General features: G+C 41.5%; 1 protein-coding gene across 2 annotated transcripts in view; it reads left to right on the forward strand.

The window, feature by feature from the left end:
- Positions 1-27353, forward strand: part of KIF26B (kinesin family member 26B) — a 402861-nt gene that overhangs the window by 251872 nt on the left and 123636 nt on the right. The window contains exon 1 of one of the 2 annotated variants that reach the window (XM_019730871.2): positions 14177-14326. The exons of the other annotated variant lie outside the window; for it this stretch is intronic. Coding sequence (XP_019586430.2) covers positions 14307-14326 — 20 coding nt within the window. The 5' untranslated portion in view covers positions 14177-14306. Of the gene's footprint in view, positions 1-14176; positions 14327-27353 lie in introns of those variants that run through there. 2 annotated transcript variants of the gene reach the window in all.

Here is a 27353-nt window from a genome sequence, read left to right on the forward strand (position 1 = left end):
TGATGCAAAGGATACGTTCAAACTGACCTAGACCAATTTGGTTATCTGTAGTTGTTTGGGGTAGATATTGTCAGCCTCCCATAAGTAAGTGGGGCCATAGGTTTCCTTCCACAAAATGTTTCTAGGCCGTGTTATAAAGAAAATAAATCAAACCAGATTCTGCCATAGTTACAAACATGTATTAGCAAGCTGGAAGAAAAAGTTATATACTGTGTTTTATACACTTGGTGAAGAACCACCTCCCTGTCCTTCTAGAAACACACACCTATAGCACCTTGCATAAAGGATGCACTAGAAGCAGGCTGTGGTTATGTGCTAATGGCATGCTTCAGGTGATCTTCTAGGTAAGTCAGGTAAAAAAAAAAAAAAAATCCTCCTCTAAGGGTCTGAACAATGGACCAATCAGAGTCCTATCCATAGGCTAATTGGGCTTGCCGGATTTTTATATACTATTTGGACAAGAGCAAGAGTGTCTGCAATATTTCTAGCCAACCTATGTATCTTGAACACAACCATTTTCAACAAAGAAACTCATTTCTAACTTGCATGATTCTAATTAGCAATGCCTCAGCTGTTGACCAGTAATAAAGATAGCCAACACAATTGTGGTAACTACCTCTGGAGTGTTACCTGTTCAACTAGAGTCTTTCAAATAATGACTTGGACTGTCATACGCACTGACCAATCACAACAGATTCTGGCCTCGGCTGATGCTAGGTTGTGGAAGGCCCCTTCTGAGCCACAGTTGTCTTAGAGAGCTGCCAAGGCAATAGGACTTGAACAGCTACAATCTGAGAGAACAGGGAAGTACAGAGAATTAGGAAGATGCTTTTGTCTCTTGGGCCATCTTCTGAGAATGCAGCAGATCTAATGACAATATCGTAGGGCTAAAGAAGCAAACATTTCCGTTCAGGGCTGCCAAGGTAGGCAGGACTTGAGAGGTCAAGATCTTGGAGAGAAGGAAGGCACAGGAAAATGGGTTGGCTACTCCAGTATTTTTCCCTTTGATGCATTTGCCAAATATTACTGTATAGTACAAGAGACTGAGGAGCTAAGTAAAAAAAAACACGGAAAAATAGAGTTTTTAGCATCAGAGTGCCAAGTAAAAAATGTTGGTATTCAAAGCCCACCAAGGAGAAAGGCAGTAACAAACACCCCACTGGGATCCTCAGGGAGCAGCAGTGAACCCAACGTAGACTGAGCCATACAAAAACTCAGTTAAGCTTGATTGGGTTAAACCCATTCAGGCTGCCTCCCAGAGGAGAAGGTGAACCTTTACTGAAGGAAGAGAATATTTTCAAGAGTCTCTAAAAATTTTTTTCAATCAAAAATTACCAGGTATACCAGGAAATAGGTCCAAGAGAAAAAAATAGGCAATGGTAAAAAACCCATAAGTGGCCCATTTATTGGTGTTATCAGACACAGACTTTAAAATAACTGTGATTAATGTGTTCAGGGAAATAGATGACACGATGAAGAATCTTACTAGAAAACTGGAATCCACGAAAAACAAACTGGGAATCCTGGGACTTAAAAAATGAAACAATGGAATTAAGAACTCAATAGACATATTTAATTGCAGATTAGGTGTGCTACAAGAAAGAATTTGTGAAAATGGAAGGCAGATCAATAGAAAAATATCCAAGTGGATGCATGGAGAGCAAAAATGATGAAAATACAGAAAAGAATATAAGAGGCTTGTGTAATGTGTTACTCTGTATAACATCATGTGATTGGAGACCCAGAAGAGGAGAAAAAGGAATGAGGCAGGAGCAATATTTTCTGGAAATGATCGAAGACATCAAAACACGGATTCAAGAAGCCTTGCATCCCCTGACCAGGATACATACAGAGGAAACAACAGCTAGGCACAATGTAGTAAAACTGATGAAAACCAAACCTAAGAAAAATTGTGAATGAAGGCAGAAAAAAAATTATTATTTTCAAAGAGGCAACAATAAGACTAAGGGATCTACTTCTAATCAGAAACTAACCAGAAGACAATGGAATGTCATATTAACATGTTGGGAGAATGTAACTGTCAGCCTAAAATTTTATAAATTCAGCAAAACTATTTATCAAGAGTTGAAGTGAAATGAAGACATTTTAAGACAAACAAAAATTGGAAGAATTTATCACGAGTGGGCTAACATTAAAAGAAATACTAAAAGTATTTTTACGGGTACTAAGAAAGTGATCCCAGAAATGAAAGAAGGAATGGAGAGTGACAGAAAGGATAAATATGGGGTGAAGTGGAAATATATTAAAAAATATAGAATGGACTGATGGCTGGATAGAGAGATGGATAGATAGGTGATAAAGCTAATATAGAAACTTGTTAATTATAGAATCTGGGTGAGGATTATATGGGTAGTCACTGTACAAATCTTCTAATTTTACTTTTGAAAATTTCAGTTCAGAATAAAATGTTGAGAAAAATATATGGACAAATATAAATGTATATTGATCCTATAAATCAACAAAAAATGAGGTCTTGTGGGGTCTAAAATATATGTAGAATTAATTAATGTATGATCAAATAACAGAAAAAGTGAAAGACAGGTAAATGGGGTTAAAGTGTTCTAAGGTCATAGCAACATCTGGGAGTGTTAAAGGTTATAATTTTAATGTACTAGAATTAGTTAAGGATACATGTAGTCTCTAGACTAACTAGTAAAATAATACATAGAAGGGGAAATAGAATGAAAAATGCTTGATTACTCTAAAAGGAAGCAAGAAAGGAAATAAAAGGTAACGTGAATACAGGGGGGCCAACAGAAAAGAATTCTGAGATGTTAGCTATAATCCCAAACAATCAGTAATTGCATTAAATGGTAAATGACTAACTATTCTAATTAAAAGATAATTATTGTCATACTACACTAAAAAATAACTAAAACATTAACTATATACTGCTTAGCAGAGACACTCCTTAACTATAAGTATACCAGGAAGTTGAAAATAAGACAATGGGAAAAGATACACTTTGTCGATACGAACCAAAATAAGTTGGTGTAGTTTTATTAATATCCGAGAAGGGAGACTTTAAGGGAAGAGTCATCATTAAAGATAAATAGGCACACTTTGTAATAATAAAAAGGTCAATCCACAAGGAAATTACAACAATTCTAAATCTGAGCATATCTAATAACATAGCTCCCCATGTAAAAAGCAAAAATTTGACAGAATTAGAAGGATAAATAACCCAATCCATAATCATGATGGGGAGTCTTGACTCCCGTCTCTCAAGACCTGATAGAACAGCAGACAAATAAATCAGTAAGGATACAGATGATCTGAACACCACCACTAATTAATTTTACCTGCTTGATGTGCATACACCCCTGTGCTCATCTTGGACACAGTATAGTTTCCCCAAATGGACCGTTTGCCCGCTCTCAACACAAGTCTGGACAAATTTCAAAGGCTAATCTCATCCAGACTATGTTTTGTGACCAAATTCATGACAAAGAAAATTGAAAATATCCAAATGCTTGGAAATTAAGTGATCCACTTATAAATAACCCATGAGTTGAGGAAATTTCAGTGGAAATTAGGCAATATTTTGAAATTCAATGATAATGAAAGTGCGACATATCAAGTACTAACTAACCAATCAGTCTGGAGTGTGTGTTCCTGATTAAGGCATTTTAGATGTTAACTATCAATCTCCATAGTGTAAATTAATACTAATCCACATAACACATCACACTACCCTGCTGAAGGGCTGTACTTTAAATTGCTGACAGCATAATAAGAATGGAGATAATTATAATAACGCCAATGCTTTAGGTAAGAGTACCAATTATTAAATAAAAAAACAATGCTTAAGTGAAGCTATTTAGAGATATACTTATCTATTATATTCATCCACCCCCCAAAAAAAAAACAACAACACTCATTCTATCATATGATATTCATCCATCTAAAAAAATAATGCAACTGCACATGTAATTTCCAGGTGATTTCTCAACATTCAAACATCACTTATTATCCATCAAATTACCATCTTCTTCCATTTTCCTGTGTGTCTCTCTCCCATGTGGACGTCTCTCCGGCAGGAGAGGGAGGAAGGAGAAATGAGGGCCTGGTCTGCCACACTTTATATTCTAATATTTTCAACCCGATGGCTTTAGAATGATCAGAGAAGCTGGAAATTGAATCAGAGACCTCAGGGGTCGCCCAAATGATGAGTCAGCGTGTCTGTGAAGTTTATCACTGTTGGCTCCATGTACTTAATTAGGAGCTAGTGGAATATTATCATTTACTCTACCCGCAAAAATCTTCACTTGAGAGGCAACTGGGTTAGGGGGGAACATGCAGAAAACAGGGTTTGTGAACCATAGCTGAAAACGTTATCAGCAGCCACCGCGAGAAAAAGTGAGGGGTGGGAGGAGGTGTCCGGTCGGCATCTTCTCACAGAGCCTGCGTGGAGGCAAGGGGATCGTTCCTGTGACGCTGTGACCAATGGCACTCTGTCATGTCTGCTGCTGGGCTTTCTTCCTGAAAAGGTGGATTGTCAAGTTTCCTTCCTCTCGATAATAGAGTCATGAATATTTGACTTTCTTTTAGCCCGGAATTTTCAATAATTGAACAGCTGCCCTCACAGGCCGCCCATGAGGAAGGCTGGTCTTGTCCACTGTCCCTTGGCTCTGTCCTTCTACGATGCCCAATATGAGAGTACCAGGCAGGGCAGAGGCGGACGAACCAAGGTTAGTCTCCCCTCACTCCTCTCGCCTTGCCTACCTGTGTCTCCTTTGCTGGGTCACATGCTCCTGCCCCTCATCAGACTGTAAATGAGGTTGAAGAGAATGTGAGTTTGAGTCTGTGTGTGAGAGAAGGGAAGAGGAAAATTAGCAGGTCCTCTTTAAGAGAAGCAGACCCAGTCCCATTCAGGAGGCAGCTGGTTGCCAAACTAGTATGACGACTGCCAAGACAGCTTTGCATTTTTGTACCAGTTTTTATCTATAGCAAATATCGTTTTATCAATGCTCGCGAGTGGCTCGTGTTACCTTTGGTCAAAGAGAAAGGTGTTGTAGCTCCAAACTCGGAACAATTCTCAGTCGGTGTCCTCAGCGGTGACCCATATTAAAAATGTGAGAGAGCACTATTTAATGGCACTGTGTGTGTGTGTGTGTGTGTGTGTGTGTGTGTGTGTGTGTGTGCATGCATGCGCGCGCACGTTTCTTTTCCTGGAGAGGGTCAAAACATTTTACAAATATAATCTAGATTAATCCAACATCATCAGAGTGTGACAAAATTAAATCTGCCAGATAGACAAAGCAATGTAGCCAAGGCTACGTGGTGAATTTAGAAACAGAGCCCCTACTTCTTACTGACTTTTTCCGGGCGTATACCATGGGAAGTAAGGTAGAGATTATTATCTGATTTTATTTTTCCAGGACAGATAAACCTGACTAAATCACTGGAGGCACATAAGCTGACCCACAGATAAATAGGTAACTGTTTATGTAGTATAATTTTAGTGACCTGAAAAGTTTCCACCTACAGGTTTTCTGTATCCCCATTTACAAGCAAAGGAAGGGGGCCCAGGAAAGCAAAGACCGCAGAATTGCTTCAGAAATCGCATGTTTCTTGGAAATAGTGTATTAGTACACTGGCTTTCAGATTACTCAATTGATAGCCTGGGCCTGAAGGGACGGAAAACTGGATGGAAACCTTGTTTTGTTGGGCTTTTGCTTGTGGTATTCAAGCTGGTAGGTCTGCTGCCCAGGAAAGTGCCCAAGCAATGATGGACATAAGGTGAACAGTGTGGAATGTGGGAAGAGGTCATTTGGCTAAAGGGGGAAATCCTCCCTCCTTCAAGAATCTGCTGAGCCTCTTCCCTTCCTGTTCTCTGACTTCCCGATGCTCACCTTGTTTCAGGCTGGGTAACTGCCTGTCATCAGGTAGAATGTAGACTCTTGCTAAGAACAGTGGGAGCTTTTCGGACTCGTGTTTTAGACATCCAGTCTCTCGACTCAGAGCGGAGCATTCAAGAGGCATTCCTTCCCTGTCTGAAATTCCTTAGGATGGCGTTGTTGACTTACCTCAGAGAACCAAAAAAGCAGTGCATTTCACCAGGGCACTGACCTCACACCTGCAAAACTTGACTGGCTGAGTCCTGGGAGCAATATTGGTCCCAATCTTCGGTTTTAGAAAGTAGTTATTTGACTTGAAAAAATAGTATTGCTCATTTAGCTCACCTCCTGATTCCTAAATAAGACTCACTTGCAATAAATATATCTCACATTTGAAGACTGAGGTCTTCAACACACATTTTATATTTTTCTGAGTTAGAAAAAATAGATTACTTTGTAAAGTACAAAACCTATAACACTACATAACCCAAACAATAGGTTGAAAACTGGGTTTGTTGTAAGTAACATATTAATAACACCTGGTGTAATACCTGTTAACAAGCTCAGTGCCTGAAGCAAATTGGCAGGAGCGTCTTCTACTTTTGCCAATAACTTGTCAAAACTGACTTAGAGTTCCTTCCAAACTCCCAGAAGAACATCCATGACAAGGCAGCTTATGTAGCCCTCGGACTTCACCAGGGCAAAGGCTGGCTCCTGGCCAACTTGGGAAGTCACACCGAATTAGAGAAGACCAGAGTTGGGAAGGGGCCTCCGGATGGCAAGATGCTGAATAAGAACGTGACGAGTTAATTGACTGGTATCTTACACAAGAGTCAGGGTGAGGAGAACGGTGAAATTCATTTCCTTCAACAGCTCTGCTCCTTTCAGAGGAGCTAAAATGCTGCCTCTGTCCCATGACAACCAAAGAGGAATCTTTGTAGTGAGCCTAGGACTTAATGATGTCACATCTCTAGAGACCAGAAAGGAAGGTAGGAAGAATGAACTACTTAGCCCCATGGAGGCAAACTATTGGGGAGGAACTAGGCACAGCCTAATAATTAAAACAGAGATTCAGCACATGTGATGTGCCTGGCAAGCACGTTAAGGTGCTTTGTCCTAGACATCCCGGCCGTCCTTGCGGTCAGTACCACTGTCCCCATTTCACAGATAAAACAGTAGCTGAGAGACTGTCAGTCATTGACACAAAGCAGCCTCGTGTCATGTTGGACAGAGGGGACTCCAAACCAGACCTAAGGGCTCTAAATCTTGGCTTTGCCTCTTAGGTAGTTATGTGACCTCAAGTAAAGCTTTTAATTTCTTTTTGTTGTAATTTCCATGTCTGTAGAACAAGGATAATAATGTTATGTACTTCACGGAGTTGCGATGATTAAATAACTTGATGTTTGGGCCTTAGAACTAGGCCTGGCGTCCGGTAAGTACTGTTCAGGTGTTGGTTGTCGTGGTGGTTTGTTTTTAGCTGTGCTGAGAGATCTAAACCTACATTAGTTTGATAACTGGGGTTCTTTGTCCCCTGTTGTTATATAACTATAAAAGCAAGTGGAGTAAGTTTCTTTTTTCTCTGACATCTAAAAAGAGCAGACAATCCTGCTTCAGCATACAAAGGTATTATGGAGGGTCATTTTTATTTTTTTATTTTCTTTTTATCTACAGAGCACTTTTTCAGTGGAAAATGATTGCTGGGCTAGGAGTTAGAATTCAGGTCAAAATTAGACTTCGTGGTGTGAAGTATAAACAATTGCATGTTTGCTAAGACTAGCCACATACATAGAGGCATATGGCAGTCCAAAATAATTCTATTCTTTTATCAATACACAGATGGAGGTTGTTGAGCCTTTTGCTAAATTGGGCTGTGCTACACTTCTGTCTTTAGAACAAGGCAATGGCTTCATCATGCATCCATTGTGCTTCCCTGATATTTTGGGAACTACGGCACATCTGTAGGATACCAGCTGTACATCTCTGTAATGCTCTGAGAACTTGGCCATGGACTACCCAAACTCAACATATACACCAACTAAGGTAGCATGCAATTCAGATAAGACAAGCCCCAGACCCAGGAAAGATAATGAGATTCTACTTTTCTGATAAAAAGCTCATTTTATCTAGTATTTTATAACTACCTCATATGAAAGGTCATTATAGCATGATTTCTTCCTACTAGAGATTTAGCATTTAATGGAAAACCAGATAAAACATATATAGTTTCTTCCATCTTTTCAAGAACAAGGTGGAATGAGGGAATGTTATGTTTATGAAGAAGCAACAGTTATTCTGGAAAACGATGACTTGTTTACATTAGAGTGCAAGCTCAATGAAGATGAAAACTAGGTTGGTCTTATTCCAGGTAACCAGTTACTGATTAAATGAATGAATGAAAGACTGGAAATAATAGTTATGATTACAGACATTATATGCATATGAAGAAAATGCTTTTAGTTAAGGAAAGAGAAAGTAAAATGGCTAAAGAACCCAGGACATCAGCGGGTACCAAATCCTTTCTTGTCATGAGTGGGGTCTCCCTGAAAATATCTTCTATATTAATTAGAACAGAAGTTTACAGTGAACTATTTTTTAAACCACACATGCATTTTCCTAATTTGTCTTTGAAATCTTACATCTAGAATTTCATGTATCGTTTTTTTCTCACGAGTATACCTCATTCACACATAGATTTCATGTCTCTTTGGTTGTATAGGATATGAATTAAGCTCCTAATTTATATGAACTGCCAAGATTTTCGTACTCCTTTTGGGTAGTGCTGGCCACCGTGTATAGACCACATATCAAGTGAGTTTTTAAGATAATTGGCTTTCCCCAAATTCGGCATTTACATTCTTGAAAGTGCTTCCTTTTTCCCACACAGATCTAACTAAATATTAGAGGTATTTGACCTTTTATTTTAAAAAAAAATGTTTGATGTTCTGACTATTTTCAACAAAAGGTCTCTGTTCTCAAATGCATTCTAGGGAGAGAATTCTCAGTTCCTTTGAGAGGGATAAAAACCGTCTCTTAAGTCCACTAGACTGAAGATCAAGGGCATCGCAGCACCACATATCTGAAGGGTGATTATCGTCCATGAAAGAAAGCTTGATGGTGGTGGGATGTTTCAACCCCTGAATAGACCAATGGATTTGGAGCTAGAACTTAAGAGTTTTACTTGGTTTTGCCGCAGGTGGCTGTCTTGCCTGGGGAAGATTTGAATATCAGTCTCTTCTCCTATAAGGGTCTAATAGTTTTCCAAGGCCAACCCAGCCGTACTGTGGGATTTGATGTCCCGTGGCTCCATGTGGGCCCATCCTGGGTGTTAGCCAGAGGCATTTTGCAGAAGGTCTTCTATTGGCGGGCGTGATATGTCCAGTGCAGGGGCTTCCCAAGGAAAGGAGCCTGGTCCTGCTTTGGTCATTTTCTTATACCCTTAGGGGCTACTTAATAATAGACCAATTCCCAAGCTTTCAGAGCTGTCATGTGTTTCTCTGCGCACTGTTTGAGCAGGGCAGGTGAGGGCATGGCCAGGAAGCCAGGGCTTCAGCTATGGAACGAGAGGTGGCCCTGGGCCCAGTTTTGTTCAAGTGGCTTACTCCCCTCCTCTGCGCACAGACCTCCATTCTAAGACTTCTTCTTAACCCCTTCGACCTGCCCTCTGTATATTGTCCTCCTTTCTCGCTCTCTGCTCTTTTCCTTCTTCCTCCGTTACTATTGGAGCTGTGGTCAGGGCTAGCCCCAGCCCCTGAGGAGGCTAGAAAAACAGGGACTACAAAAAACTATAGCGGGCTATAACAGAAAAGGGACATTTAAATATCTTAAATGAACAAACTCTTAACTTTCCACTGAAAGACAAACTACATAATGATTTATGCTCGGAACAATATTTCCTCATAAGAGGGAATAAGGAATCTAGTCTTTCTTGGACCTACTGCCGTGGAACTTAATTTCTCATGTCCCCCAAGATAGTAACACACACTACTTACTGTGTTCGGCGCTAGGAAGGAGGAGGCAACCTCTTTCCAACTGCAAACCACAGCCAAGGAATTTGGTTCATTAAACCGAAAGCTCTTTCCTCCACTTTACTGTCTTAAATCCTTCTGATAGCCCCATAAGCTAATAAATTGTCCAAGTCCCCCAGGAAACTATTCTTAATTCCCTCATCATTTATATCGTTCCCTATCTGTCCAATAAACCAGAATGTAGCCTGGAAGGCACCTGTCACTCAATCTATATTATGATCTTGTCTTTATGTGTGAGTTGATTTGTTTTTCCAAATCAGTGGATGGCCTAAGGTACCATGTTATTATTCTACATTTTATGTGTGTCCTCTGAGGATGGAGCATCATAGAATGTTACAGATGGGGGTGTCCATGGGGTCATCCGAACCCGTGTTTTTCAAAAAATATTTAACTGTCAAGCCCTCATGTCAAGTGCGATCTTATGAAATCCTCTGCACGTAATAAAACCGATCAAAGCAGAGTTACTCTGCTTGAAGGGGGGATTCTGATATCCTTTTACCACCCAGGAGGCACCAGGGCTCCACAGCCTCGCACTTCCTCTAGACGAGAGAACTGAGGCCTGGCGATAAGTTGCCCAACATTTTGGGGAGAGAGGAAGAATCAGCGTTTGTTGTCTTGAAGCTCTGATGTCACTAGGGGTCCATGTGTGGAGACTGCTGGTCGTAAAGCTCAAACAGAGTGCGAGGACCCCACTGCTTCACTCTGGGAGGGTTGCTGGTGGGTCCTCTGGAGGCAGCACTGCGATCGAGTTGGTCACACAGGATGTTTATTAGAGATTAACCCCTGTAGAAATGAGAAGGAGGACACAGGATTGAGCAGAGGACAATGTAAAACTGCCAAAGAGGCCTGGCAAAGCCTTGGCCAATGACACAGGGAAACGCGGGAGCCTAAATGACCCATCATAGTGACGTGCGCTGGACTTAATGGCTGGGCCTTTGAACCCCCACATCAGTCACTGGGTGTGGGCCACCCTGGGGAGGCCATGCCCTTGGGTAAAGTGGCTTTCTGCAGCTGATGCAAATCCTAAAAGAGCTCACAGCTGGAGGCTGACTTCTCACAGCTGGGACAATAAGACCTCCCTTGAAGAAAGATCTAGAAGGCACATCTCCGTGTCAACCACACATGGCTACTAGGAGTTCTGGTGAGTGCAAGGGATAGTGGAGAGGAGGGTAGTGGTGGCAGTTTTCTCGGCCATCTGCCAGGCCACCCCAAATTTCCAGTTAGGGATACCCGACTGCACAGTACTGACTGAGCATGATGCTTGCTAAGCCAGTGTTAGGTCAGCCCTTAAGATAGCTTCTCCTTTGTGTTTCAAGATGGAATCCTGTGGGTTTTTTCATTTCCATCTCTTTCACCAAGTTTAAAGACTGTTTTCGCCTGTTGGGGTTTAATTTGCTACAGTGGCAAACACAGCAGACTGTATGTGGAAGGATTTGGATTCTAGATCTCATTCTGGAAGTTATTAGCTGCGTGACCAAGGGCAAACCATTTCCCTTTTGTGAGGTATGATTTCTCAATTGTCCTTCGGGGACTTGATACCAAGTAGAACACTTTAAAAACTGTAAAACAGTGTTTTGAATGCCCTTTAGGTAGTGGTACACCCCAGAGTTGTTCTGGGCCCTCTTCCTTTAGCTCTCCATCCCTCCTTCCGTCCATCCATCCATCCATCCATCCATCATCCATCCATCCATCATCGATCCATCCATCCATCCATCCATCCATCCATCCATCCATCATCGATCCATCCATCCATCCATCCATCCATCCCTCCTTCCGTCCATCCATCCATCCATCCATCCATCCATCATCCATCCATCCATCCATCCATTTAATTATTCATGTGAGTGATTCCTAACTTTTAATTTATAATTCATCCAAATTTTTAAAGCCAAATAATGGGAGGTTTGGTTTTCTGCTAATTTTGGTGGTCCTTCTCCAGGAGAGTTAGTGCAAGTTGTGCTCCCACTTTGTGCAGCCCATCTCTGTTCAGGATATCTCTTTGTCCCCATTGATTGCAAATGTGTCAATTTTCTGAGTCCCAAACGCATCAGTTTATTGAAAACCACCCCCACAATATTGCACATCCCACTGGGTTCACCTCACTCTGGTGCCTTTTTGCTGTTTGTCCCATTTACCTCCTTTTAAGTTAGCTTTTTGAGATTTTTTTCTCTTCATTCTCTGCTAAGTCCTAACTTTCTAGTGCAAACCTCAGATATTATGACTTATTTAAATTTTGTATTGTTAAGTGTATTATGCATGTAAACTAGTGTATGAAATGTTGAAAGATGCTCAGTTTAAAGATCAATAACCGAGCAAACATCTATGTACCAACCCCCCAGGTTAAGAACTACTCTTATGATATATTTAGCCATTCAATTAATGCATATTTATTGAGTGCTTACTTTGTGTCCAGAACTTGGGGATGTATAATGATGATTGAGACATCATCTAGTTTATATAAAACAGCTCACCACCATCTAATAGGGAAGAAAGAGACTGGCTAGTAAATAATTGCAGTATATAAGGGTACTTGCAAGAAGAAATACAAACAAAATGTAATTGGGACCATTACCTACATCTGGGAGCGTTAGAATGACTTCCAAGAGGATGGGACTATGGACAGGGTTTTAAGAAAGGGTTTGCCTAGGGAAGAAGAAAATTCTAGGCAAAAGCAACAGCATGTGTAGTCGCAGAGCTGTGAAAAAGCGTGGTATGTTTGGAAAGTGGCAAGTCATCTCTTCTCCTGACTGTCATTTGGTTTCCACAATTCTTTCTCTCCTGATTCACCTCTCACCACTCATTTCCAGGTTTGTTTTGTTCCCCATACTTTCCATAGATGTTGGGTTCTCACAGGTGTTCTATTAGGATCTCTTCTCATTTCATTCCATTTTTCATTCATTCATCCGCTCATGCATCACTGAGGAAGAAACAAGTCTTCACCGACGTCAGAGTCATCTGTGGGGCTTGTGAAAATGCAGGTTCTGGTCTTGACCCGCATAATCGGAGGTATCTGAGGAGCTGCATTTTTAACACGTTGTCACTAGGTGTTTCTAGTGCAGAAGACGGGGACACACTTGGAGAATCTCAGAGGGAGCATTCCTTGTGTAGAGAGGGTTGGGCCATAGAGGACATTCGGGAATGGGGCGGAGATGGTCTTATGCCATCTGCCGTCATGGCTGCCCCTTCCAGCGCATGCCTTGTCTCTGCCTTTGTCACATCTACCTGCCCGCTCCTCTTTGGCTGTTACTGCTTCCTCCTACGTTGTGTGTGTCCACCTGTTCCTGTGCCATCTGCAGAGCCCCTTTTGTGTGTCTCATGTCCCTGCTCCATGCCACTTCCTCTATCAGACATAGTCTGTGCCTTGGCTCTGTCTGTGGAACGTTCTGGGCTGCAGTACCACACACAATGACGTGTGGCATGCAAAGTTGACAGTCACCCTGAAAGCCCCTGCCTCACATCTCATCCCTGTTCTTTTTGGGAGTTTCTTTCCAGAAGCAGGGTAAAAGAAACAGGAACCCCCCAAAAGCTGGAGAAGTCATGATCAAGGATGGAATCAGAGGCAAAGGATGCTGTTTGGCTGATTTGCACTCCCATTACTGAGAGCATTTGAATAGTTTTAAGACATGTCAACTGTGAGACTAGACATTTTCTCTGGAATATATGCGTGTAGATATTATTCTTGTGGGGACATATGCTTGCATGTTTGTCTACAAGTGTTGACTTGCACTGTTGCACATATCCAGAACCCTGGTTCTGTCAGCTTTGTCTGCACTAAATGTGTATATGGATGTATAATTAAAGATTTTAAGCTCTTGATTTTGATAGTGTATGTTGCAGCTTCTGTGCTCAGCAAATTCCTAAGCCACTGTGGTTAATGGGAGTTCTAGCAAGTGTTTCTGACTCTGCTGGTCCCTGTTCGTAAAGCTCCTCTCCTTTCTCCCTCTCTCTGTCTCTCTCTCCCCCTCCCGCCTTGCCCGCCTCTGCTCTTCCCTCCCTCCCTCTCTCTGAGATAGCAGACAAGAGAGAGAACTGGCACAGCCTCCTCTGAGAAGCGTGCTTGCATGCGCCGATTGGCAGAATCCCGTGAGTTCGCTTTCCATCCATGCGGTGTTCTTGGAGGGAAATGCAATGTTGGAGCCGGGGCTGAGCTGGACTGGGAAGGTGGCTGGGAGCTCAGGGAGGCCAGGATCCTCTTTTAGCCACAAACTGGAATCACAGGAATGTTTCACCAGGGTCTGCTCTGAGAATTCCCAGACCCCCATGGATTTTCGAATTTCCCAGCCTTTTCTCCTTCACCTTTCCACTTTCTTACTTCCTCCTGAGATGGCCCCAGATCTGCAAGAGACATTTGAGAGAAGCTATTTATTAACAGATGGGAAGAAATGGATTCTGCACTTGATTATTTAGCCATGGTGTGTCAATGATGGATTGGAAAGCGGTGTAAGTAACAGTTATGTATGTTCCTGTAGTTAGATAGTCTGTCTTAGTTGCCTTTTTTTTTTTTTACTTTAACTTTTTCAGTGAATTTCCTTTTGAGAAAAGCGAAAATAAAATGTATAAAGTACTCCAAAGAAGTTAGGAGGGTTCAGTATTTATGAGCTTTTTTTCTTGTTCAATTGACTTGCAGAATACACACAGCTATATCAGATGAGACACCCAATCTTCTGACATAGAATCTACAAACATCCCCCAGAGGATGAGACTAAAACAGGAAATAAATGAACTGACAATCTTTGCTATAATCAGACTTATTCGCAGTTGCTAAAAAATTTGACATTGGCTCATTTTAGCGTGAAAGACGGAATTCAAATGTGTTCTCTGCACACGATCATAAAAATGAAGGTGGCCTATGGCTTTCAGAAAATGTCCTTTTTGGCTACATACATGAAATTAATTTTCTAGTGTTAAATGCCAATTATAGTTCTGTTCCATTTCAGTTTTTCTTGAGACAGAACACTTCCCATTCTAGAATCTAACGTCTGGTCACCCTAGGCTTGCAGGAGGCTGGCAATTTGAAAGCCTAGTCATTGCACGGCTGTGCCAGTCAGAGGGGTTTCCATCTTGCTGTGTTAGGGCTTGATTTAAGTACTTAAATTCCCCAGTATTCAGGGAAAGAAAAAAACAAGTATCACAGGAGAAAGAAACCGCTACCGAAAAGATTCGAAATTGAAATTAAAGAACAGGATTTGTGTTTTCTTTGAAATTTGAAATGAGGTTCATTTTTGTATAGAAAGAGTAACTTAAGCTTTCTTGACTGAAAACGGTATTGTAAAGGAGACTTTTAAGATCATAAATCACTTAGGTAAGGACATCAAAATAGATAGCTGATTTTTTTTTATGATGAGTTGCAACTTTTTCTCTTAAAGTCTGCACTATAGTGTTAATACAAATATGTCTGGCTTCTTAAAACTTGCTTCGATTTGGAAGTGGGCTTTCTAACAAGGGCACAGTATGTAATAAGCTTTTCAGAGTGATCTTGGCCTTTCTTCCTCACATCCAGACCCCAGGCTGGGCTATTGCCCCTCCCCCAAGCGCCCCCCCCATCTCCCAGCCCCCATCCTTCCCTCTCAGTCTTGGAACATCATGAAAGAGCCTTCTGAAGATTCCCTTTAGCATGCCCTGCCCGGCTCTGGACAGAGGAAGCACTGTAATGCAACACACAACGTTGCCAAATTTGGAATCCAATGAACTCATTTGATTCCTAAACATTAAATCAGTTCTGTGAGCAACTGAATGAGATCATATCTGACAAACCTGACCCAAAGTGTTCCTAACTTTATTGATTGGCGTCTAACATCAAGGGCTGTAGCACTGAGGACCTGAGGGGACCAGCCTCAAACCAAACTAAATCCCCAAACTCTGCGGGATTCCTGCTGGCCAAATATACCTAGGGCCACGCCTTTTAAAATATGTCCTTTGTTATCAGGGAAATCTGAGACAGAAAACACATGTTGGCAGTGTCACGTGAGTGCTTCTCTGTACAAGAAGTCGTTGTATCACAAGGGGAAATGCTTTCAGTCTTGCACTGTTTTGTTTTGGTTTCTTGTTTATTATATGGAATCTGTCAGATTCGCGCATCTGGAAGAGCTTTGGGGGGTGGGGGGTGGAGTGAAAAACCTAGAGCAATACATGCAAGGCAAGGGAAAAATCACTGAAAAAACAAAGTCAGACTGGAAACAGAATAATGCTCGGACTCAAATCCCAGCTCCCATCCTAGGTTTTGGTCCCTGTGGAAGCAGATGCCACTTGCAGCCTTCTTGGGTTCGTGGAGAGAGAGATTCTTTCACATTGATTCGAGTAAAGGAGGGAGATGTCTGCGGAAATATATATATATTTAAAAAGACAATAAGAAATTATCTTTGGAGTTCAGTTCCTTCTCACTTAACAAAGCAAGCAACCCCCTTCCTGGTTCCCCTCCTGGGCCCAGCCCATGCCCTCTGTGCCTCTGAAGTGTCCCCTGGTGAACAGCTCCAGATCCCCCAGGATTCTCATGTGTGTCCTGTTAAGGCAAGAAGCTGAGCTGCCAAGGGCAGGGTTTTCCTGGAGGGGGAGAGCGCTTTTTAATGGTGAGGGAGCCAAGGGGCCAGATATGCTGATACCTGCAAACAGTCTTTGAGAGAGGCACTGATTGGCATCAGTAAAACTGCTGAGCAATTAAAAAAAAAAATACTGGAGTCAAGGTGAGAGAGAGATGAGCGTGAAAGAAAAGGAGGCAGGTTGTCTCTGAGGAGTTCCCCACGAAGTCCCGCTAAGCACCCTGAAGGTCTAAATCGATAACGCCAGATGGTTAAGATAGTCTTAGACTGATCAATACCCTACAGATGGAGTGGAGCTTTCATTTTGACCTGGTGTTCTGCGGAAAAGCTTGGCTCAAGATAAACGGCCCGTTCTCTCACTTCGCTCACCGACCCCTCCTGTGACAGCAGTGTTCTCTCTCTGGATATCCGTTTTCCTGAGCGACCGGGTCTGGCCTAAAAGTTGGGAGCTAAAGAAAGGTTCTCCAACCAGCTGTCATCTTCAGATCTTTCACTCTGAAGAAAGTGCTTCCATGAGGGTCATCCTTTCTTTTCTTAGTGTTTATCTTTTGTCTGAACGAATCGGCCTCAGTGTTATATCTGTGCAAACTCTCCTCACCGTGAACTCCGTGAACTCGGGGACCGCCCAAGTTTCCAGTGAGTTCCGCTGCAGAGCCATGCTATTGACACAGCACATCCATCCTTAACCTGCCCTTCCCACCTATTCCCTTGGAGAGACAGCAGGGGAGGAGAAACAGGTCTCACTACATTTGGAAAAGAAAGCTGACCTGTGAAAGATGCCTCTGCCCATGTTCCTGATGAGGCAAGACTTGCCATCTGTCCCCGACTCTTCTCTCATTGTGTTCCTCCAGGAGTCCTTGGAAGAACTATTAGGTAACATCGAAATACAGCAGAACCAATAGTTACTATGAACATTGAATGATTGACCAGTAAACCCCGTATTAGGTTGGTGCAAAAGTGATTGCAGTTTTTGCAATTATTTTCAACCTTTTCAACCGCAATTACCTTTGTACCAACCTAATCGCTTCTCTCAGCCTCTAGTCTTCGCATCAACAGAACCCATGCAAAGCTTACCTCATCAGATTTGGCGACAATTAAATGATCGTACACAGTGCTTACCACAGAGCTTGGTCATGGCTGTGTTACTGAGGCTCTCCTCATGCTCTCCTGTCACACACTTTCAACAGAGGACTCGGGTCCTGAACGATGGGATATTGGGGAAGAATGGAAAGAGTAGGAGTCCAGATCTGGGTGTTTCACTCCTGGGTCTGTTAGTAACCACTTGGATGACCTGGAGAAAATTGCCACCCCCATGTCTCTGAATGGGTTACTCCATTAAGGTTCGTGCCGGTTGCTCCACCCAGTGTGTTGTCCTACCCTCCTGCTCTTGGCTAATTCCTTTCTTCTCTTCTTCTGTGAACCTTCCCTGATGCCCTGTGCCTGGCTCAGGGCTTCTCCTCTGCCGTTCTGCGGCACCCACATCTCTCCATTTAAGGGTCCCCCACACAGACACCAGTGTGTGCCCGTCAGCCTCTCTCACTACGCTGCAATCATCCGGAGAGTGAGAGAGTGACCCCTCTGTCTCAAAGCTCTGCATTTGGTATCAAGACCCTGCTCGACCACTATGAGCTGAATAGATGCGTGAAAGAAAGAAAGAGTGAATGAAGAATCTCTGGCCTGCCTCCATCATAGGTCTTGAGTAAAGATAAAGTGAAACGATGTGTATGAAAGGCTTGGATGAGTAGAGAATGCTATGGACCCACCTTTTGTTTTAAGTTTGTGTGAGACAGAGTGTCCTTTTAGTACCACTATGTTCGTTGGTTTCTTAGATGCTAAGACTCATAAATTTTGGTGAAACAAAACAATATTCTTTTATGTGTGTGTGTGCTGTCCTTGCAACATGAGTCCATTCTTTGTCACAGAAGCAGGACAGGCTTTGTTTGGGCCAGAGGCTCTGATGTTTGAAACCCTGTGAGCAACAAAACTTTTCATTCCAAAATGAGAGATAAGACTGAAAGCCAGTGCCCCTGGGAGGATCGCCCTGTAACTTAACTTTGCCAGGGGTGTGAAGGGGTGATGGCAGATCTCTGCCTAAAAGGATGGAGAAGGGAAAGGGGTTTCTAGAAGCAGAGGTGGGCAGAGAGAAAGAGAAGGGGTCCTGGGGCGCAGAAAATAACACGCTCCCTCCTTCCTCGGCTTCGTCGTGGAGGTAGCACTGTCAAGGAAAGAGCAGGGACTTTCGAGTCTGACAGACCTGGGATTGGGTTCCAGCCTCCGATTTGGGTCTTACTGCATTTCACCAGCCCTGTCACTGGAGGTGGCAGCTGTCCATAGCAATGCTTGGACTCTGGTTTACGATGAACCAGGCTCTCCCTTGGACATAGGTCTGTCTTTCCTTCAGAAAATGTTCTTTGTTGGGGGTGGGGAGGAGCATGTTTAACAGAAGTTGTCATTCCCAAAGGCCAGTCCTGATGCAGAGTCGCAAGATGACCCAGAGGGTGACATGCAGTCATGTCCGTGAGTGTGCTTTGTAACTAGACCGCTCTGCAGGGATGTATATATTAATCCGACACATAGAAGGAAAAGACCCACTGCAGCTGCTGCATTAGAGTGGATACACTGTGGGTCTATTAGTCACCTCCTCAGGTCCAGCCCACGAGTTGTGTAGGCTCCCTTTTCACCTCCTTTCGACCCTCGGGTGTCTCCACAAATGAGCCACCTGCTGCACCTTGGTGTGGGGGGTGCAGATGTGGGGTGAAGTAATGAGCCCACAAGGCCTTTCTATGCCTATTGGCTGCTCTAAAGGGAAATTGAGGAATACTGCAAAGCCACAAATCTGAGTTGTCAGCTCATAAATATGTAAGCTCCTCACTTAGGTAATAAGCTCCTTGACAGCCAAAACTGTCATTTGCACATTCGTCTCAGCTGAACACAAAGTTCCAGTTGCCAGACTGTCCCTGGATACTGGGGACTAAAAGCTGGCGAGTGGGGAGGGAGAGGGGGAGGGGTGGCTTATTGCTCCTTAAAGATCTCTGGCTGTTCTCCATGGCTGCTGCTTTCGCCCCCACCCCACCATCAGGGGGCTTTCTCTCTTGGTATGTTGATTACTAAGTGTAGGCAAAAATTTTGCAGTGTGGACTTGGGTTGAATATGAACGTATAAATGGAGATAGGAAAAATAGTCAGTCGCCAGCATTGAGCTTTTGGCCACCGTGACTAAATCTGTCCAGATTTCTATCTCTGTGGTATTATGTTTACAACTGGTGGCTTAATGAAAATCAAATAGGCAGTTTACTATATATCAAATTGTAAAATATAGGCCTGCAGATCCAATTAAGGCAGGAAGCAGGTATTTGGGACACAAACATTTGTTGAGTGTCTAATATGTTACAGGCACTTTGTAAGGTTTTTTTAGGATTCAAAGTGAAAGAAGGAAAGGAATGGTTATGACACAAATTAATCCTACTGTAATACTCTGATAAGCCCCAGAGTAGCTCTATTAGCAAAATACTATCAGAACATATGGGAGAAAAGAATAAATTCTCCTTTGGTTGGTGGGGAAGGTGTTACATGTAGTAGACCCGGGTCTCGAAGGATGAGTAGGAAGGGAGCTGGGAAGGGAGAACATTTTAGACAGAGGAGTTGCCATGAGTCTCTATTTATGCACAGAAGCATAGCGTCATGTAATCACATTCAGATTGCATGAGGAGTAATACTAAATATTTTTCAGATTCTCAAAACAGTCAATGATTAGTAATAGATCACATTACATAGGATGGTATGATGATGAAGAATAATCAATTATATCAGATAAGATTCAACGTCATGTCACATTTTCACAGCTCATTAGAAACAGTAGACCATGGGTCAAGAACAAGGTAGAGGATGTAGGAAAGGAACCCACCTGGGTTTAGAACATTGGTTCTGTGGCTGAATGGGTGGGTCATCTTAGACTACTTGTTAACTCATTTTCTCTGCATGTACATCTCTGAAAAATCATTGCTTGGAGAGGGAGAGCTTATTCAGGACAGAGACCAGGACACTGAGTCCAAACAATTTGATTTCACTTGAAAATTCAGAAGAAATCCCTGGAAAGTGATCTGTAGTAAAAGCACAGAATTTTATAGCAACGTGCAAGTAATTAATTCAGTCTTTTTACACTGGTAGTAAACACTCTTTCTGCCAAGATTCTGTTAACCAGTTGTAGGTGCACACCCAAAATTCATGATAATGGGAAAGGATACTAAAGGAGCCTTCTAGAATACCAAAGAAGGGTGGAATAGTATTTTTGGATGCTTTTAATAGTAAGTCAAAACTTACAGAAGTAATTGCATTTTAGAGCTGGGACAGTGTTTAGGGATCATAGATTTTGACTTTCAAATCTTGGAAAAATGGCATTCTGGGTACGGAAAACGTGCCAAAGTCTGGAAGCAGAGTTGATGGGAGCTGCCACACTCTTAGGTCCATTTGTGCATCCATTTTTTTTTTTTTTTCATTCAACAACTATTCATAAAGACCTTGCAACATGTAGGATAAATATTTAAATGAGATATTGGCTGTACCCTCCAGGAGCTTACAGTTTTATAAGGAGGTAAGACATGTAGTAAAGAATATAAATGGAAAGTTATTTTTAAAATACGATGAAAGAGATCTGTTAAAGTTCAGAAATGGAAAATTACTTCCAAGTGAAATGGATGACTATGCCTGAACTAGAGAATATGCTGTATTAACTCAGACTTAACACGGTCACATTTGTTTTAGTTAAGATGTTTTGAGCATCCAGCAAGAGAAAAATGTTAGGTAAAATTAAGTGTTTGGTTTAACCCATGTTTTAATGCTGGGGGAAAGCAGAGCAAGATAAAAATGAATTGTTGAATTGTCATTTGTTGATAGCCTAATAACAACATATTGTTCAAGTACAGAAACATCATCGACCTTCAAAATGTAATTTTGATAATTATATATCTATTTTTTAAATCAAAGATTTTTAATGCACTCTGTTTATTCATTCACTCATGCATTCTACAAGTGTTTGTTGAGGACCTACTGTGTAGCAGGCACTATTCTTGGCAATAAATGTGAGCAGTATCTAAAAGCATCGTTCTCATCCTAAGAACTACCCCAGGGGTAAGCTGAGGAAATATAGACTTTGAACCCCCTCTGGAGGAAAGAAAAAGACCCCTCCCCTTCTCGTCTGGCAGCAAATGGTTTCTTTTCTAAATGTCGCAAATGGAAAAAAGAATCACCTAATCAAATTGACTTTTGGAATTAACCTTATAAAGCAGAAGTCTACAGCCTTTTGCCTTGTGGAGAACTCAGTGAGAATATTTGCTTCAGCAGGCAACTTCAAAACGTCCCTCCTCTAAAGGCTTGGGAACACAAATGTTGGGTACAGGCTAATGATGATGTGGCAAATAATTATAATGGACTCAACAATTATATGTGTTTTATGAACATAGCCCACACAACCCGACACCACAAATATTTTATGGATTATCATCATTTAAGAAGCCAGCAAACCTTAAAAACAACCCCCCCAAAAATCTGTTTATTCATTCACTCATACATTCTACAAGTGTTTATGGAGGACCTACTTAAATGAGATACTGGCTGTACCCTCCAGGAGCTTACAGTTTTATAAGGAGGTAAGACATGTAGTAAAGAATATAAATGGAAAGTTGTTTTTAAAATAGAATGAAAGAGATCTGTTAAAGTTCAGAAATGGAAAATTACTTCCAAGTGAAATGGATGACTATGCCTGAACTAGAGAATTTGCTATATTAACTCAGACTTAACACGGTCACATTTGTTTTAGTTAAGATGTTTTGAGCATCCAGTAGTGTATCAGTCACTACTCTTGGCAATAAATAAAACAAACAGAATCCCATGCCCTCATCGCAAGGCTTAGATCTGAGCAGGAGATACTAAGAACCAGCTCTGACTATGTGCCTTCCCTTGGGAACAGTGTAGAATGAGTGAGGAGGCAGGGACGCAAAGGTCCGTGGATCTGGGGAACTCTCACGCTAGACGGTGCTGCACCCTTTAAAAAGCAATACAAAGCATCTGATTTTAGCCCCCCTACAAACTAAAAAAGAATCATCTACCCCGTAGACGATGAAAAACCTGTTACTATAACTTGACAGACTTGTTTTGGAAACTATTTAGAAACTTCAACATATCCAATATGCCCCAAAGCGTAGCCTTGCAGAACCTCCGGGCTGGAGGAATCCTGAAATAAAACTCACCTCCACCTGGACCAGTGTTTGCAAACTCTGTTATTGATGGGAAGCCTACGAGCACCATTGAGCTGACCCAGTCACGAAGATGTGCACCCAGACTTTCTTCTTCAGCCTCAGTGACTCGGGGCCAGTTGTCCATCCAACCATCCATGCTCTCTCCAGACAGGCGATGCTGGGAACATAATTGTAGGAAAGGTAGACATGGCCCCTGACTTTATGGGCTCTCTGTCCTGTGAGGAAGACACAAATAATCACAGCGCATTGTAAGAGGCAGTACCAAGTTACACTTTTGGCCCACTCCCTTCTTGACCGGGGACCACACTGCCAGGTGCCTGGCTGGTATGACACACATGGCAATCAGGTTCCGTCAGCCTTTGTGCATCACACACAACTTATTTCCAATGCATTAAGAAAAGTGATACTGTGTACACCCTACTTAAAGTGTGGGCCAGTTGAAGCTAAACTGTGTTAGTTTGCTTACCACAGCGTTTTGGTTTTGCGTATTTATTTATTTTGCACACATGCTCTCTGAGCGCCCCAGGACATGGCATAAAGTGCCTTAGTGAAGATGATAATCAGTTACCCTGCCCCTGGTCATTCTGGCATGAGGACACACTGTCAGAAGAGCAACAACCAACGAAGTAATTGCCTCCAGCACACAAAGGCTGCAGACACACAGTTGACATAAGAATCTAGTTTCAGCTGGTGGTTTTCAGGCCAAAGCAACTGCACTGATGGAAATTTCCCTGACATCTGATTTAAAGCTGCAGAAGACCCCAATTTATCAACTCAAACTGAGAACGTCCTTTTTTCTGACCTTTCTTGGCTATTAATAAGGCCCCCCCCAGCCAACAGTACAACCAAAACTCATAGTCAAGATGCCCGGGACCCGAAAGACATCAGAGTCAATATCACACGGCCATTGCAATATTGATAAGCCCTGGTGGGCAGTATTCAGAATTGCCTCAGAAGGTGACAGCAGGGCTGAAAGCAAAGGCATCTCTCTCTCCTTGCTTTCTGTGGTCCATCGTTTTAGAAGCTTATGGGAAAGAATCTCTGAAAAGAAACATTTAGGATACAGCTTTCATATGAATATTTAATTAGAACAAATAATTGTAAAAAAAGAAAAAAAAAGAAAAATGTACTGGGTATTTACTGTTGGGCCAGGAACTCCAGGAGGTAGCTGCTCTTATATCCTGTTTTACAGCTGAGAAATCTGTGACACAGAAAAGTTAAGGAGCTTGACCAGAGTCACAGAGCTCTGAGTGGCAGAAAGATTGCAGCCTAGATCATTTGGCTCCATAGACTACCCTCTTGAGTATTTTTCTTTTCTGCCTCTTGAAGGAACTCTGAGATACTAAAGTACTATAACACTAAATAAATGTTTGCTGAAGCATGTATTGAATCACAGGCCTTCCTTTACATAACTCTTTCCTCCACCCACATTGTGTTGTAGACTCCTTGAGGCCTGTTGAAAGCATAGGCCTGAAAGCACCCAAGGAATTTTCTAGTCTAGGCTGAGTTAGAATATTTGTCATGTAATCATCTAGAATCACAACAACACCTAACTAATTTTGATCCACCTAACTGAACTAACTTTAAAAGAACTATTAGAATTGACTAATACAATATTATTATATAGTATGACATTGGGTGTGAGCTCCTCTTAGCAACTTTGATAAAAGTATGAGAGAAAATCACCTAAAAGACCAATAAATAGCAGAATAATTATATATAACATTTAAAGGGGTTTATACCTTATCAGTTTCCCCCAAATGAATGACTTGAATGACTTACAAAATTAAATATTTATAAAATAAATTAGATTTTAAAATATGTACTGGAAACCAGTTAGAAGAAGAAAGAGAGAGAGAGATACCAGTTCCTGGGCCAAGTTGGTTGTTGCATTTGGACATTAATTAGGTTCTGCATTTTATTGAAACTAAGGCAAACGTATCAGAAAGGAATGAAAAGAAAGAAAGAAAAAAGGCGTGTGTTAGCTCTTAATGTGTGCAGATCATTCTCACGGTCAGTTTCCATCCGTTATGCCCTTTATCTTCAGAACAGATTCTTGCAGTGGGTGTCATAATTTTCACACACATTCAAGGAAATGGCAAAGCCAGGATTTGAACCAAGTTGCTCTGATTCCAAAGCCTGTGTATTTTTATATCGGGTTATATTATCCTCACCCTATAAACTGACACATGGGATTTGTCTGGAGACTCCTAGTCTTTCTGCCTTTTTTTTTTTTTTTTAATGGATTCTTATTTAGGGAACATTGGGTAATAGCATAGTAATCTATAAATAGGAGGTGCTCAGTCAGTATCTGTTGAATAATGTAAATAAATAAATGCCTGGATAAAAAGATGAACTACATCTTCTTTAATCTTTATTAGCTACAGAAATGTTTTTTATGGATGCATTCATATCCACCTCTATAAAAACAAAGGCATACCATAGCATCATAACTCAGTACAAGGCATTTAGCTACACGCTTACAAATAGAATGTTTTATCTTTTTTCTTGTCTTTTATAGTTTAAGTTTTTGAAACAATAGTGTAGACCTCCTTATTTTTACTTCATTAGCCCTTTGAAATGTACTCCACCTGTCCTCTGATTCTGTTCAAGGTCAATGATGACCTTACTCATTCTAATCCAACACGCCCTTCATTCTTTGTCTTTTTTGGTTTCTTCATCACCCTTAACATTGTTGACCACTCGTTCCATCTTTCCCCTCACTCTCTGGCTGCTCCTTTTTAGTCTCCTTTGCTGTCTCCTCTTTTTCCATCACTTATGAAATGCTGTGGTTCTCATGGTTCTATCACGGGCCACTTTCTGCTCTCATTCTACTCTGTGCCTCCCGGGGCCATCTCATCTGTTCTTATAACCCCAGTTGCCATCTTCATGCTGAAGACTCTCCAGTCTGAAAACCTAAACCAAATATTTTTCATATCCAAATACGAAGATCTAAACCAAGACTGTCTATCTTTAGAATCAGTGGTTTCTGTCTGTGGAGGCTTTTTTCAAAAAGAAAAATCTTATGTATTTCTGACCCATTTCTTGGTAAAAATGCACTTCTGTGCATTTTTAAATACAGCATTGAGCGACTCTTTGCATCGGTTGGTATTAGTGATTTGTTTGACAGAGTAGAAGGGAAGCACAGAGATTTAAAGATAAAGTATTTGTAGCCACTCTCAATTGAATGTCATTCATGAAGGTAAAATGTGTCTGAAATTTTAATAGAAATCAATGTGGAATAAGATTCAATTTATAACAACCCAAATTACAAGCAATTTGTAGATGTGTATCTGTTGTATAAACGTGGGAATCCACACAAGCAGAAGATGATTGATTGTGCTTGATTGATTATGTAACATGAATTACCTTCTGTCCAACTTCATGTGACTATATTCACAACCACAGGTGGACGACACCCTCATCTGGACAGCAGACTCTTTCTTCTTTTCAAACAATCCGTTCCTAGGAACTTTATCAGCACAGAACTATTCTTTTCCTTATAATAATATCAGACCTGGGAAGTTTATTCTTAGCCACCAATTCAGAGTTAGAAAACTATAGTTGTAATTAACAATCTGTTAGTAAAGTTGAGGTAGCACTTTATACCTATTGACTACTTAAAATAATGTAATCATCCTCCAAATTCTGCAAAAATGGGAATCATTTAACTCAGGATTCTAATAGCTAAGAGGAGCCACAGCATAAAAAAATTAATTTTACCTATTGTAGATTTCACCTACCTAAAAATAAAATGCCCTCTAAAGTAAACGTTAGTTGAATGTTCAGTTTAACATAGCTGAAGATTTTATTTTTATGAAGTTAACCAGGAAATTTAAACTAACCCTTCACCTTATTTTGATAAATGTCCCTATTGCCTGCAGTTTTTTTCAAAGTAATTTCTTTTCTTTATATCAGTGTTTAATCATTTGATAATTCTTTTCAAAAATACTTATTAACTGCAAGACAAGAAAGAAACTATGAAGAATGCAATAAAGCCTTTAGTTGAGAGAGATGAATTACTTGAGAGAAATCCACTGAGTTATCGTCTTATTTTTATTTTCTTTATTATTCTTCCTGCTTTCGCCCTCCCTCCACATACTACACACACACACACCCCAAAAACTTGTGGCACAGCATTAGAATAATCTTAACAGGGGAATGGGAGGTGCGGAGGGAGTCCATTCTTAGGGGTCAAGTTCATGCCCTGTCAATGGAAACCTACCTCTAGGCAGGTCTAGGGCACCCCAGACCTACCTCTACCTCCTGCCCCCTTCCCATGCTACTTCATAGCATAACTGACCCCCAACTACAGAAATAAAAAGGCAAGTATGTGCAACAAAAAGTAAGTTATAGGTCTTTGTCGCAGCTCTGATGCAAAGTCACAAAAGGAATTGTCTGTTTAGTCTCAATAGGCCGGGATTCCTATAGAGTCTTTCTCCTTTCACAAGTTATTTTGCTTGGAGTAATCTCTCATCTGTACTGTCTGCTCCGTGGAGATCGCTTCTCTACTTTATTGAAAACAGAAGCTGCCTTCTTTCCTCTGCTTCGGAGCTTTTGAACATGACCGTGACGAGTGCACTTTATTGCCGTGTGCATTTGCCATGGTTTTCAGTGATCTGCAGACTCCATCCCAAGTGACTTGGCAGGAGAGTAGATAGGAAAGGGGATGTGAGTT

Source organism: Rhinolophus sinicus, linkage group LG12 (assembly GCF_036562045.2).
Source record: "Rhinolophus sinicus isolate RSC01 linkage group LG12, ASM3656204v1, whole genome shotgun sequence".
Taxonomy (NCBI): Eukaryota; Metazoa; Chordata; class Mammalia; order Chiroptera; family Rhinolophidae; genus Rhinolophus; species Rhinolophus sinicus.